The 16,161-nt window shown below is 36.5% G+C and overlaps 1 protein-coding gene across 1 annotated transcript in view; it reads right to left on the bottom strand.

Moving 5' to 3' along the window:
- The window catches only part of VPS37A (VPS37A subunit of ESCRT-I), a 38,846-nt gene that overhangs the window by 14,433 nt on the left and 8,252 nt on the right, over positions 1-16,161 (bottom strand). Inside the window, exons 2-4 of the mRNA XM_067722074.1 lie at positions 11,233-11,307; positions 9,225-9,339; positions 8,579-8,679 (exon numbers count right to left, since the gene is read on the bottom strand). Of these exons, the coding sequence (XP_067578175.1) occupies positions 8,579-8,679; positions 9,225-9,339; positions 11,233-11,307 (291 nt within the window). The remainder of the gene's footprint in view (positions 1-8,578; positions 8,680-9,224; positions 9,340-11,232; positions 11,308-16,161) is intronic.

The raw sequence follows: 16,161 nt of genomic DNA, 5'->3' as shown, positions 1-16,161 counted from the left end.
TGACATTCCTGGGTCCCATGAGACTGTAACAGTTGTAGACAGTTCTTGGCAGGCTACCACACCAGGGCACTGCAGATAGCACACTTAAACACACCCACAGTCTTAATGTGAAACAGGCTTATTTGCTTATCCTGAAGCTTCAGTCTGAGGGGTGGGCTTCAGGCTTGGAATCCATGCATGTGAAGGCCTACGGAAGTGCCTTCAGGGAACTGAGGCCAATGGACACCATGTTTTCATTCTCATCACCTGGCTCAGGTGGCTAGCAGGACTTAATAAGCTTGTGGTCCCACAGAACTGTATATATTTGCATACATTAAAAGCTGCCGCCTGAGGGTCTTGCTTCCAATCAGCCTAAATCTAGGTATGGATATCCTCCCCTGTGGGGCAATGACAGGTCTTGACACACCCTTAATTCCTGGGAGCTATTAAAAAAATAATAGGTTGCTTGGACAATCACAAAGGCTTGAGAGACAGTCAAGAGCCAGGGTAAGGTTGAATGATAAGGTTCATCTCCTTGTCCCGTCCTCAAAACTGGGAGAGGTAACTGTTTTATCTTACACAGAGTCAAGCAAAAAGAAGAAACAAAGAAATATGTTCCAAATAAAAGTACAGGATAAAACCTCAGAAAAAAAAACCTTAATGAAATGAAATGAAGATACATAATTTACCTGATAAAGAGTTCAGAGTAAAGGTCATAAAAATGCTCCCTGAACATAGAAAGAACCTCAACAAAGAGAAAGAAAATACAAGAAAGAAGCAAAGCTGGAGAATACAACAACTGAACTGAAAAATATACTATAGAGGGATTCAATAGCAGACTGGATGAAGCAGAGTGAGAAATGGAATATTTCCTGCCATATCAGTAAACAAAGGATGTCACAGTCATCAGCCAGAAGAAATGATCAGTGAACTCAAGACAGAGCAGTGGAACTCACAAAATCAGAGCAGAGAAAAAAAAGGGAAAAAAGTGAAGATAGCTTAAGGAACTTATGGTTTGTATTATAGGGGTACCAGCAGGAGAAGAAAACAGAGAAAGGGGCAGAAAACTTATCTGAAGAAATAATGGCTGAAAACTTCTCTAACCTAGGGAAGGAAACTGGCATCCAGACCCAGGAAAGCCAGGAAGTCCCAAACAAGATGAACCAAGACACATTTTTTTTTTTTTGCGACACGTGGGCCTCTCACTGTCATGGCCTCTCCCATTGCGGAGCACAGGCTCCGGACGCGCAGGCTCAGTGGCCATGGCTCACGGGCCCAGCCGCTCTGCGGCATGTGGGATCCTCCCGGACCAGGGCACGAACCTGTGTCCCCTGCATCGGCAGGTGGACTCTTAACCACTGTGCCACCAGGGGAGCCCCAAGACACATTTTAATTAAAATGTCAAAAGTTAAAGACAAGGCAAGGATCTTAAAAGCAGCAAGAGAAAAACAACTTGTTAAGTACAAGGGAACCCCCATAAAACTACCAGCAGATTTTTCAGCTGAAACTTTGCAGGCCAGAAGGCAGGGGAATGACATTTTTAGAGTACCAAAAGAAAAACACTTTCAAGAATACTCTACATAGCAAAGTTCTCATTCAGAATTGAAGCAGAGGTAGAGTTTTCCAGACAAGCAAAAGCTAAAGGAGTTATCACCACTAAACCGACCTTACAAGAAATGTTAAAGGGACTTCTTTATGCTGATATTACATGCAAATAGAAACCAAAAGAAAGCTGGGGTAGCTATACTTATATCAGACAAAACAGACTTTAAAACAAAGACTGTAATAAGAGACAAAGAAGAGCGCTACATAATGGTAAAGGGGTCAATCCAACAAGAGGATATAACAATTATAAATATTTATGCACCCAAGAGAGGAGCACCTAAATATACAAAGCAAATATAAACAGACCTAAAAGGATAAATAGAGAGCAATAAAATAAGAATAGGGGACTTGGGACTTCCCTGGTGGTGCAGTGGTTAAGAATCTGCCTGCCAGTGCAGGGGACATGGGTTCGATCCCTGATCCGGGAAGATCTCACATGCCGAGGAGCAACTAGGCCTGTGCGCCACAACTACTGAGGCTGTGCTCTAGAGCCCACATGCCACAACTACGGAAGCCTGCGTGCCTAGAGCCTGTGCTCCGCAACAGAAGCCACTGCAATGAGAAGCCCACACACTGCAACAAAGACCCAATGTGGCCAGAAATAAATACATACATACATTTATTTTTTTAAAAAATAGGGGACTTTAATACCTCACTTACAAAACTAAACAAATGGGACTACATCAAACTAAAAAGCTTCTGCACAGCAAAGGAAACCATCAACAAAATGAAAACGTAACCTACGGAATGGGAGAAAATATTTGCAAACCATCTATCTGACAAGGGATTAATATCCAAAATATATAAAGAACCCATACAACTCAACAGCAAAAAAACAAATAATCTGATTTAAAAATGGGAATCTGAATAGACATTTTTCCAAAGAAGACATACAGATGGCCAACAGGTACAAGAAAAGATGCTAATTCTTTGATAATTAGATTACTATCAAACTTGTTGGAATGACTATTATCAAAAAGATAAGAAATACCAAGCATTGGTGAGACTATGGAGAAAAGTGAATGCTTGTACACTGCTGATAGAAATGTAAATTGGTACAGCCACTATGGAAAACAGGATGGAGGCTCGTCAAAACAGAACTACCATATGCTCCAGCAATTCCACTTCTGGGTATTTATGTGAAGAAAATGAAGACACTAACTCGAAAAGATGTCTGCTCCCCTATGTTCATTGCAGCATTATTTACAATAGACAAGAGATGGAAACAACCTAGTGTCCATCAGTACATGATTAAAGAAAAGGTGGTGTATATATACACCGAAATATTATTCAGCCATAAAAACAAAGAAAATCTTGCCATTCAAAACAATATGGATGTACCCTGAGGGTATTATGCTATGTGAAATATGTCAGACAGAGAAAGGCAAATACCATATGCTCTCATTTATGTGTAGAATTTAAAAATGAAAAACAAAAACAAAAAACACTGAGTTCATAAATACAGAAAAGAGATTGGTGTTTGCCAGAGGCAGGTGATGGGCAGCAGTAGGCAAAATGTGTGAACATGGTCAAAAGGTACAGACTTTCAGTTATAAAATAAATAAGTCATGGGGAGGTAATATACAGCATCATTATGGTTAATAATACTATACTACATATTTGAAAGCTGCTAAGAGTAAATCTTAAACATTCTCATCACAAGAAAAAATTTTGTAACTATGTATGGCGATGGGTGTTAACTAGACTTATCATGGTGATCATTTTGTAATATAAATTACTATTGATCATTCTGTTGTACACGTTACATGTCAATTATACCTAAAAAAGATATTTTACATTTAACTTTTTTTTCCTTTTAGAGCAGTTCAAAGAGAACCATACTCTAAAATAATTAGTGTAATTTAGGCCAAAATGCAGATGAGAATTATCTAAATACCAATACTTAAATTAATATAGTTAAGTTTAAATGGGTCAGTCACTCTTGTATGAAAGATTAAAAGACTTTTTAAAAAAATAGAATACTAAATACTTTACTTTGTATTTGTGGTATAATAAGAAACATATTTGTCTTTGACCAGGTTCTAGACAAAGTGCTCCTAAAATCCTGGTAAGTTCCTAAATGACAGGACCCTTTTTTGTTATTTGTAACATCTGAGTTTATGCTAATGAGGTGACTTAGGCTGAGTCCCTATATAGTCTGAGGACGGGGTTGGTCACCAAAAAGACCAACTGACAGAAAGTTGGAACTTTCAGCCCCACCCATCGATCTCAGAGAAGACGGGGGCTGCTGAATAAGCTCTAAAAAACCCTTGAACAATAAGATTTGACAAGCTTCTTGTTGATGAATGTATCCATATGGCAGGAGGGTGGTGCACCCCAGTTCATGGGGACAAAAGCTCCTGTGCTTGCGGCTCTCCTAGACCTTGCCCTGCCCTAGGTACCTCTTCACCTGGCTATTCATCTGTATCCTTTATAATCAACTAGTAAACATAAGTAAATTTATTTTGGAGTTCCATGAGCCACTTAACAAATTACTCAAACCTGAGGTGGAGGTCATGGGAACCTGTGATTTATAGCACAGGTAACTATACATTTTCAATTGGTATGTGAAATGGAGCAGCCTGTGAGACTGAGCCCCTAATCTGTGGGATCTGACGCCACCTCCCGGTGGATAGCATCAGAATTAAGTTAAATTCGTAGGAAACAGTCAAGTGTCTGGTGAGAACTGGAGAATTACTTGGTGGTGTTGGAAAAAAAAAATGGGTATCAGAGTACTGAAATGTTCCATAATATATCAAGCTTAAACAATTTTTTTAAACCGGAGTGCTATTGTTTCATGACATAATTTAATGTCATATTTAATGACATAATAAGTTAACATAAATTGGAATTGTGTTGGAAGAAAACATTTATCAGATTTTGAAATTATAATACTAAAGCTAATATGGAAAAATAAATAAGAAAATAGAGAAAAGTACCTGAAAAATGAGGGTAAAGAGAGATTAACCCTGCCATATAGCAAAACACATTAGAAAACCTTAATAATTAAAAATAAAAAACCACAAAACTTTTTAAAAGCATAACACTGGCAATGGATAGGTAGATCAATGGAACTGAATACAAAATCCAGAAAAATCCCAAAGATATATGGCAATTAAGATATAATAAAAAGAATCTCAAATTAGTAAAAAAAAAAAAAAAAAAGATTGGTCAATAAATAGCATTGGGACATCTGGAAAAAATTAAATTGGAGCCAAGCCCTCATATCTATAATAAAATAAAAACCAAATGTATCAAATTTAAAATGGTTTTTGGATTTTTAAAAAAATCTTAAAAGAACTGGAAGAAATCACTGGGAAATTAAAAACTTGGGGTGGTAAAGGACTTTCTGTGATCCCAAATTCAAAAGTCATAAGACAAAATAATGATAAATCCCATGACATAAAAAACAAAACAACAACAAAAAAAACCCTCTACATGACAAAGTCCATTATAAATAAAGACAAATAACAAATTGGGGGAAAACATCTGAAACATGTCATAGGAAAATGGATAATTTCTCTAATATATAAAGAATTTCTCCAAATTAATAAAAGACTAACTAACAACCCAATAGCAAAATGGAGAATAGGACAGAATACACAGGTTCAAGGAAAGGAAAAAAAAATCTCTAAATCATAGGAAAAAACTGTCAACTTCACTGTAAGATAAATACAAATAAAGTTATACTAACACATTTTCCGCTTATAAATTAGCAAAGATCCATTTTGATAGTTTACTATGTCAGCAAAGGGACTAAGCATCGCGTACAGGAGTAGAAATTGGTACAACTTACTCTGTAGGGCAATCCTGCAGTATTAATCAAAATTACAAACATGTATACCACTTTGAGACTGTATCTAACAAATAAACTTACACTTGGGTAAAATATTACTTTTAATGTTATTCACTGCATCACTGAGGGCAAAGAAGGATGGGCCTTTCAGGAAAGATTGGAAACAACAAAAATGTCCATTAATAGGAGTTTTGTTAACTTATGCTATATCCATAAAACAAGTACTTTGTGGTCATAAAGAATGAGGAAATGCTTTAGTAACCAACATGGAAAGCTCTCTGAACCATACCATTTAGTGAGGGGGGAAAAAAAAAAGGGCAAGGGAATAGTTTGCTACCATTTGTGTGAAAAAAGAGGGAATAATACTATGTGTACATATTTCCTTGTATATGCATAAAATATCTCAGGAATTCTATGCATGTGCACCCAAATGAAAAACTCTGGATACCAATAAGAAGAAAAAGTAAACTGCAAGGGAAAAGGTGGAAGGAGACTTTTCGCCCCATACCCTTTTACAGTTTTAAAATTTTTGAGCCAAGTGAATATATGATTGAAAAAATTAAGTTTAAAAAAGTTCTCTAAAAAGTTTGTTTATTTCAAAGTATGGCTCACCTTTATCTTAAAGCTTTACTTTTACGTAAAGGTATATTATTAGCAGGTATGTAAATATAACATAAGTTATTTAGAAAGAATATGTTCAATGTGAGGGAATATTTGTACTATCCTTGAAATAGTCTTAATAATTTTGAACCAGTCAGCTTTATTTTAATCTCAATACCGGGTACAACCTATAAAATAATCTAAGAAATGTATCAAACTTGCTTTTTAACAATGTGTACTGTATCACAGTTGTTGGCTTATATCTTCAAATAAGGTGAATGAGGTATATTTAACTCTTTCCTGACAGAAGATAGGAAATACAGTTTATTATTCTTTAGATAAAGAATATCAGCGAGGTTTATGACTCCAGGACAAAGACACAGGAGGGCAAAGATGATGGCTGGGGCTGATACACCCAATGAATGGGATAATCTAGCCTAAGCAGATTTCCAGGCAGTGTTAAAGATGCCACCTGACTTCTGAACAAGAAAAAGTTCTTGGAAATTAAGTAGAACTGGGTAACTAAGCCAAGAGATATTACAGGAAAAGGAAGTAAAGATTGTATGAAGTTGTATCATCATGCAATTTCAGAATATCTGATATAAAAAGTTACAAAGGATCAGGGACTTCCCTGTGGCACAGTGGTTAAGAATCTGCCTGCCAATGCAGACAGGGGACACGGGTTCAAGCCCTGGTCCGGGAAGATCCCACATGCCGTGGAGCAACTAAGCCCGTGCTCCACAACTACTGAGCCTGCACTCTAGAGCCTGTGAGCCACAACTGAGCCCATGCACCACAACTACTGGAGCCCGTGCGCCTAGAGCCCGTGCGCCACAACAAGAGAAGCCACTGCAATGAGAAACCCGCGCACTGCAACGAAGAGTAACCCCCGCTCACCGCAACTAGAGAAAGCCTGCGTGCAGCAATGAAGACCCAACGCAGCCAAAAATAAATAAATAAATAAATAAATAAATAAACATTACAAAGGATCAGAAATCAAAATGGCACTGGACATCTTGGCAACAGAAGCCTATGTATAGACAATAGAGGAATGCCTTCAAAATTCTCAGTGGAAAACCACTTCAACATAGAATTTGAACTCTACCAACTTTTAAGTGTGAGGGTATATTAAAGACATTTGCAGGTAAAAAAAAAAAAAAAAAAAAAGTCTCAAAATTATTCTTCCAAGCACCTTGTGGCATACTGTATTTTCCAAACGTGGCCACAGCACTATTTCTGGTCCCATATACTCTTCTAGAACCTTGCCACTCCACCATGAAGAGGAAGAGCCTGTTTTCTTCCCCTTGAATCTGATCAGAACTTCTTGATTGCCTCAACAAACTGAATGAAGCAGAAGCAGAATGAAGCAGAACAAACTGAATGACTTCAGTAGCTATGTCAGAGAAGGCGAATATGACTTTCTCATAACTGTTCAGGATGTTCACCCCAGGAGCCTACCCATTATGATGTAAGGAAGCCCAGGCTGCATCTAGGTATTCTAGTTGACCTCCCCAGGTAGGGCCTCTGATGAGAGCCCACTGATGATGAGTAGAGCAGACAAGAGCTTTCCCTGATGAACCCTTCCTGAATTAAAGATCAGTGAGCAAAGTAAATGTGTTCATTGTTTTAAGCCATGCCAGCTGATGCAGAAGGTGGAGCACAAACAAGCTCTATTAGTCCCTAACCAAATTGCAGATTCACAAGGAAAATACATGTTGTCATTATTTTAACCACAAGTTTTAGGATAACTTGTTATTCATCCTTAGTAACTGGAACATGCCGTTACTTAGGAAGCTATGGGGAGGCAGTAATACAAGAAACTAGGAAATAGCCTGACAAAGAAAAAAACTTAGGATGCAGGAAAAGGAGACTCCAACACAGGAGAGTGGGAAAGGGAAATCCCAGGATGACAGCTTTATAGCAGTTGTAGAGTAACTAATTCAGAATGGAGGGGGAAAATGGAGCAATGTCTGCAAAGAGAAAATACCAGAACCTAGAGATTACCTGACAGGTTTGATGATGTGAAAAAATGATTTGAAAGGTATTTTTCAGAGCTGCTAAAAGATGTGGAAAATTAAAAAGATCAAAGAAAATAAAACCAATGGAAAAATGGAGTAATTATTAACTCCGGAGAAAAGCAAAAAGTTATACCATCAGGGAAATATAATCATTATAAAGTACGAGGCTCAGCAGCAAGGAATATTCAGAGAGTCAATGTAATGAAAGTACCAAACATGAGTTTAAGTAAAAATCAAAAATTTCTCAGAGGATGAGGGAAAAGGAAGGTTTGTGAAAGGTAAGTAAAATCCTCATCAATCCATAATAGGAAGTCAATAGATAGTATCTAAAATGAAAGAATCAAGAGATAGCAGTATGTATACATTATTCAGAAAGATGAAGGTAAATATTAGAGAAGCAGCTTAAAAAAGAAAAACAGTTGCCTCTGAAAAGTATGAATGTATCTGTGTGTGAAGGTGGGGATGTGGAAAACAGAGGATTGCCTTTTAACATTATTTGAATTTTTAAACTATATTTTGATTACTTAGATCAAAAGTAAATAAATGTATATACAAACTCTTTCGATATAAACATACTTACTATGGGAATGCTGTTGAAGCAGGAGCTAAAGCTGGAGGATTCTTCCAAAACTCATCCAACAGACTCTGAATAATTTTCCCAAGATCTGAGTGCATTGTAAACTAAAAGTAACAGTAATACACGGTGATCAAATTCATCTTCAGAAAAAGATTATAAAGTCTCATTAGGATAATTTAACTGTAAAACTCCATCTTAAATCCACTTTTGCAAGTCAAGAATTAAATGAAAAGCAAAGGATATTATGTCAATTGAACATATCAGCAATCCACAACTTACAATATTTTCTTATAGAATCAATACCATAAATGAGGTTAAAAGTTTATTTAGTCAATAATGGAGCTGAAATACTTCCACATTTCACTATTGACAATAATTTGAAGGTTCAAAGGTAAATACTGAGTACATTTAAGTTACCGTCCTTCACATTAATCAATCATATATATACATATATATTATGTATATATATCCTAAGAAATTTAAGGCATATTTGAATTTTATCTCTTTCTAACCACTATAAAAGATCTACTATGAACCAAAGTTCTTAACATCAACAGGTCCTCACCACTGAAAAACAAATAACCTTCAAATCAGGATTATCTATTAAATACAGTGAACATTTTTGAAATAAATTACACCATATACATACATTGTTTACTAATGGAGAGGTAACATACACTCCTTGTTTATCCACTAAGTGATGTCGTATTGGTGGATAAACACTGATCACTGGTTTTTCCTGAGGAAATTGTGGAGGAAGCAATCTGGTAAAGGTAGAACAGATTAAAAAACAAAAACAAAGACAACAAATGTGATATTATACAGTCATAATCCTAAAACAAAATTACTTAAAAGCAAATAAAATTTTCATACTTGCATTTGGATTACTCAGTAATTAGTGCTCTACTATGCTTGTTGAGTTGATTGAAAGTATACAAAAAGATACACTTTGGCAACAAGACTATAAAGTAATTCAGTATAGTAAAACCTTCTTAATGTGGAATAAGGATACCGTGAATTATAGACTATTCTTCACACCACGCCAATTAATTGCTTTCAAACACAATATACCAAACTATCCAAAATCTCAGCTAAAATTAGACCAGGCATTTTTATCAGGTGAACCCTAATTTAACCCAGTCTGGCTATTTAGTGGACCACAGGTTCCGGCCGTATACTTTTCTTATGGCTTTCCTACTTTTGAAATACTGCCAACAATTATTTCATTATATGCTGAATTTTTTAAAGAGTTGAGTGGATAAAATGGGAAGTGCTAGGATTGGAACAGTGTAGCTGTCATCATGCCTTGGTTCTATAGGGCTCTCTTCTAAATGTCTCAATTAACATATCTCTCCCAACTTGGAAGTCAATCACATGGTTTCAAGTAAATAACAGTAAATTCTCAATACAAAAAATAAAAAGAGTAAAAACCTTAACCTTTTTTGAGCTACTACAAATTTAAAATTAGGGAGTAAAGTCTTTAAAAGTGAGAGTTTACTGGACATGGAACCGTTTTCCAAATCTCTAAAAACTCAGACCAGTATGTCCCTTTAAACTGCCACTCTGTTCCCCTTCTGGCTCAGAAAACTATGTGTTGGCAACACTGTCAAGAAGAAAACTGGGTCCTTGTTGGCTTCTCCTACTTAGCTCTACCTAAGGCATGTGATGAGAGATAAAACTACTTCATTTATATAGTTGAAGATGTTAAACTAGTTTGGTAAAAAAAGGCAATGTATGGCCTTTGGACCCCAACCAATCTGGGTTTCTCTCCCCACTACACTATTCACTACCTATTTGTTCCAATTTGCAGGGCTGCTGTGATGATTCAGAAACTCCCATATATCAAGATAACACAGCATAATGGTTGTCACTGTTATATAGTCATGCTTTAATCCACTCATTCAACTGGGATTTAACAAGGCCTCCTATGTGCAGGCACCATGCTAGGCAATGAGGATAGGACGATGAACAAGTATGGTTCCTATCTTCAAGTTAAGTGCCTTTTTACCTCACCCAAACACTCACTCTAGTGGCTAGCCACCTGATGCAATCTGAGGTAATAACTTAATTCTTTCATGCTAAAGACTAATAACTGCACTTAAGGCTAAATGAGTACTTCAGCAATCACTTTGTCCAACCTTTCCTCTTTATAACTTAATAACCTCATGATTACATTTTCAACTTTTAATTTTTTTCTTTAAAAATAATTAGCAGATCAAATTCAGTCTTGAACTTTCTGGTTGACGTAGTTTATCTGTTGCCGAAAACTAGAATATTTTCACTTATTTCTGATGTAAAAGTGTCTATATCTCTAATGGTTTTCCACACATGATCCCTTTGAGTGTTTGTCATTATCATTCTTACTCTTTCAGCCTACCTCCAGCTTAGACTTTAGTGCAAAACAATAACATCTTTTTATTACATTTCCTCTTTTATAGTTTCTTACAGCAATATCTATTACAATGATGACTTAAAAAATTTTTTATTTCACAAAATTTTAAGTTTAATAAACTATAGTTACTAGAGAGGGAGATAAATACTAGAAAGGGAATAAATTCACTTTTAAACAGTTTACTTCTAATAATAGCTAAGAAACAAAATAATAAAAAGATTTTAAAGTCCTATTACATGAAAAAATAGGATACAATTCTACTCACATATTAATGTTAATTGTCAGGTTGTTTACGGTGAATGGCAACCTGTATTCCACATCTTTCTGTATTTCAGCTATACTGTAGGAGAAAATTTGAGAAAAAAAATTTATCTAAAGTTATAAAAACCATTAATGTTAAAAACAAATGTTAAATATTTTTAGAGTCTACTAAAACTACTTTATTTTAATAATAGAATTTAGATGGCCAATATAACTTGTATCTTGAGGGGAAAATGATCATGTTTATCGAATAAGCAGGCAATACTATTCTGAGATATGGGCGGGGTCGTTGCTGAGAGGGGGAGTTAGATGGTGAGGTAAAGAGACAAAAAAACTCTTATATTAGTGCTAGATCGATTTACTATCACTTTATCTAATTCATCCTCAGTAGAAGCAATTGTGAGCCCTCTAGTTAGAACAAGTCAGCAAGACATCTGGGTTCTGATTATAATTCTGCTATTGCCCAGCTGTATAGATAGCTGGGGAAGCCTGGGCCTTAAGAGCTTAAACTTAGAAGTCTGGATGAGATGTCTCCTACAGTCTTATGATTGAGACCGCTGGCTGCTTTCCGAAACCAAATATTCCCCTTCTTCCTAAATAAGAGAAGCCTGATTTTATTCTGAGTAGCAATGTTCTAACTTTTCTTGCAGCAAGTTGTTGCTGTAGACTTAAGTTCCAGTCGATAAAACATAGAAAAGTTGTGAGGTGGAATTTCCAGGAAAGCATCTTAAAAGGGAACAAAAAAACTGGTATGAGTCCATTTTCCCTTCCAGCCTGGCCCTGATAGCTGAACTTCTAACAGCCATACTGGAACAGGAGTGACCCTGAGAACGGGAGCCATACACTAGGGAGAGCTCAGCAGGAAGATGTAGCTTGGGTCCTTGATGGCTATGGAATTGTCAAACTGAATTTCTTGTATGTAGAGAAAAAGAAACTTTTATCACGTTAAAGTTACTATTTTGGGAGTCTTTGTTACTAGCAGCTGAATATAAATGCCAACTAGTATAAATCCCATATACTTTAACATTCTACATTCAGAATTTTATTTTATTTTTAATTGCAGGCATGCAATTATTAGTTATAATCTACCAACCAAATCTTTTGGGGGATCACTTGGAATGCTAACCAACATTCATAATCTTTCCAAAGGGAAAAATGTTAAGTAGTATTAATGAGTTAAGGCTGAAAGGAGGCCTAATATCCAAACAGACGTGAAACTTTTTCAAGCATAAATACCTTTGAAAGATCTACCAATTACGTAATTTACTTTTCTTTTGGTTGCTTCAATTAGTAGCTTTAGAAAACCTCTTATTTTCCTCATTTTCTTTTTTGGACTACGACTTTTTTTTGCCTTCTAATAAAAATCTAGCCTCTCAAATATGTAAATTTTAGGTAGCTTGAAAGGTTCAAAAGTGTTGGGATGGAGTTATGGAGAAATCATAGATGTCTCCTCTGACATCCCATGGAATGAGGTTATGACTGAAGAGAAGAAATGGTTGAGAAAAGACTCAAGAAGATATTCAATATTAGGACTAACACAATTTTTTTTTTTTTTTTTTTTTTTTTGCGGTACGTGGGCCTCTCACTGTTGTGGCCTCTCCCGTCGCGGAGCACAGGCTCCGGACGCACAGGCTCAGCGGCCATGGCTCACGGGCCTAACTGCTCCGTGGCATGTGGGATTCTCCCGGACTGGGGCACGAAGCCGTGTCCCCTGCATCGGCAGGCGGACTCTCAACCACTGCGCCACCAGGGAAGCCCGGACTAACACAATTTTTATGAAAGTTTCTCTTTGGGGATCACGTTTGGACTAGGATATCAACAGCCTTCTCAGCTGTATAAACATTATGTAATCAATAAAATGACTTAAGTTTTTTATTCCTCTTTGTTATCTTAGGACCCTAAGGTGTCCAATGCTTTAAGGGAATACTGATCACAAAAGCATCCACCAGTTCAAAGCCAAGTGGAGCATCTTAGTGATTAAGAGCACAACCTCTTAATCTAAGCTTCCTGGGATCAAATCCTCTACCATTCACTTGTGTGATCATGGACAACTTATTTAATCTAAGCCTTATCTCTCAAATGGTAAATGCAGATGTTAAAAATACCCATCTACCTAAAAGAACTGTTAGATTAAGTGAGATAATGCATGCAAAGCCCTCCCCACATAATACCATAATAATTGTTCAATATATGTTAGCTATTATTAAATAAGCATTTAGAACACACATCTAAATTGGAGCCTGTCTAAATTTCTAATACTAAAGTTTTAACTCATTTTTTCAGACACTGTATTTTTATAGAAAAAAGTGAATTTGATTAAGATGATTTTTACTTAAATCATTGGCTAAAAGTGTTCAATTCACTGTTCCCATAATTATGTTCTTGACATTTATTAAAATTTTTGACAAGTTTCCTCCACAAATGAGGTATCAAAAATAACTAAAGGTAATATTTGTAACATTAATGAGAGCTAAACCATCATTAACAAATTTCAAAACAACAGGTTAATCATGGCAATTGATGGGGTTCAGGACACGCTACCCCTAAATGTGGCACCTTGGCATCTTGAATATTTTAAGCTGAAGGAGTATGAGAAAATAGCAGAAACAGGAAAGTTACTCTGACCTTCTCCCCCCCTCACCCTTCTTCCCTGAAACAGGTCATAAAACCTCATTAAGAGGTGCCCTCCCCATGCCAAGAGGAAAGGAGCATCCTTATCTCAGAAGACATAGGGACACCAAGAAGAGTCCTAACAAACCGGCCTTGCTATGTCATCATTGTACCCTGCAACCACATGCCCCCTGCCCCATTTACTACAATTACAAGCATACTTCACTTTATTGTGCTTCATAGATATTGCCTTTTTCTTTTCTTTCCCCCCCCTTTTTTTTTTTTTTTTTTTTTTTTACAAATTCAAGGATGGTGGCATTCCTGCATAGAGAAAGTCTATTGGTGCCATTCTTCCAATATCATTTGCTCGCTTCATGTTTCTGTGTCACATACTGGTGATTCTTGCAATATTTTAAACCCTCCACCAGCAGAAAGATTGCGACTTGCTGAAAGCTCAGATAACAGCATTTTTTAGCAATAAAGTATTTTTAATTAAAATACATTGTTTTTTAGATATAATGCTATTGCATACTTAATAGACTACAGTATAGTGTAAACATAACTTTTATATGCACTGGGAAACCAAAAAATTCATGTGACATGCTTTACTGCAATATTTGCTTTATTGAGGTGGTCTGGCACTGAACCCGCAATATCTCTAAGACGTGCCTCATACCCCTTAACCCATCATATTCCTCCACAACTGTCCACTCTTCATCAAACCCAGCATAAAATACTCAGGTCTGTTTCTTTGGGTCTTCATTTCCTTTTGAAGGCCCCCTGATATGTAAAACTCACATTAATTAAATTTCTATGCTTTTCTCCTGTTAATCTGTCTTTGTCAGTTTAATTTTCAGACCCAGCCAGGGACCCTAAGAGCATCAAGGAAAGCTTTTTCCTCCTCTACACTAGCTATGTTAGACAAAACAGCAGATATTTGTTCTACTTAATTAAAACAAGAATCATTCCCTGAATCTTTATCACATATTTATTTTGAAGTTTTTGCTATTTTCAAATAACTTTAAAAAAGTTATTCCAAAAATAATTCATTCTCATTAGAAAAAAAATTATTTTTCCAAATCAGCAAATGTTATTTTACAATATTTTTAAATGGCTGCATAAAGTTCTAGTATATTGTTTAAACTACTCCATACTATTAGATATTGAAACTGAGCAGGACCCTGTGGGGCTCCTGGGCATGGAAGCCTTTCTGTGTCCTCCGTTTCTTGTTTGTAGGGAATACACTGAATACACTCCAGCCTCCATTACCTTCCCTGAATTCTAAAGGGCAGATTTGAACAGCTGCTAATCAGGGAAGGGAGGGGATGCAGAGACAAGGGAGGAGACCACCTGAGGCCAAATTAAAGGAGTGCAGGCCCTGCACACACCCTGATCCTTATTAGCAACTCTGCCCTTGAACCACTGCTATAAAACTCACCAAATCCTCCCAGGCTGGGACACAGTTTCTCAGGGCACGAGGCTGTTGTGTCCCTGTTTGCCTGGCAAAGCAATGGAGCTATTCTTTTCTACTTCTTCCAAAACTCTGTCTCCAAGATTTGGTTTGGCACTGGTGCACAGAGGCTGAGTTTTTGGCATCAATATTTAGATTGTTTCTAAGTTTTACTACTATAAACTATACTTTGATAAACATTCTTACAGTCATATAGCCATATCTTTATGCTGACAGGTAAGTACTCTTTGGATGTAAACACACACACTTTGAAGTAATACTGTAATCACACCAGAGAAAATTTAAATAGCCTTCCATTAATAATTTTATTTCCTAGGTTCTCTGAGAGCAGTGAATTACTATGGCTTTACTTCAGTGGCTCTGGATCTGTTCGGGACTAAAGAAAGCTGCAACAACAGAAAACTTTGTCAGCATGTGTCACTAACTGGCATCCACATTTCTTTAATAGTCCCTAAAACTGTAAACAAGCAGATCTTGAAATGCAAGAGAGGCACTAGTTATGGTTAAAAGATTCCTTTTACAGAACAATCATTTATCTCCTTACTTTGTATTTTGTGTAAACTTGTATTTTGTAACTAAGACTAGGTTCAACTGAACAGCTACCATATATCCAGCATCTTCCAAGGAAATGGAAATAGTGTGGTCTTTGCTCTGATGGGGCACACAGCACATCAAGTGACTGAAAAAGAGCAATTCAAGATACTGATTTCATGCATCTCTGGCAGTGTTGGGTAGCTCAAGGGAGGGTTTTTAAGTGATCCTTTCCAATAAAGGGTTTAGATGCTTCAAGACAGTAGATAAAGATTAGACAATTTCCCTTTCCCATCCCATTTTCTCCAGGAAATATCGAAA

The sequence above is a fragment of the Pseudorca crassidens genome, chromosome 21, assembly GCF_039906515.1.
Source record: "Pseudorca crassidens isolate mPseCra1 chromosome 21, mPseCra1.hap1, whole genome shotgun sequence".
Classification (NCBI taxonomy): Eukaryota; Metazoa; Chordata; class Mammalia; order Artiodactyla; family Delphinidae; genus Pseudorca; species Pseudorca crassidens.
The sequence above is the reverse complement of the archived record's forward strand: the minus strand, read 5'-3'. Positions and strand labels throughout refer to the sequence as shown.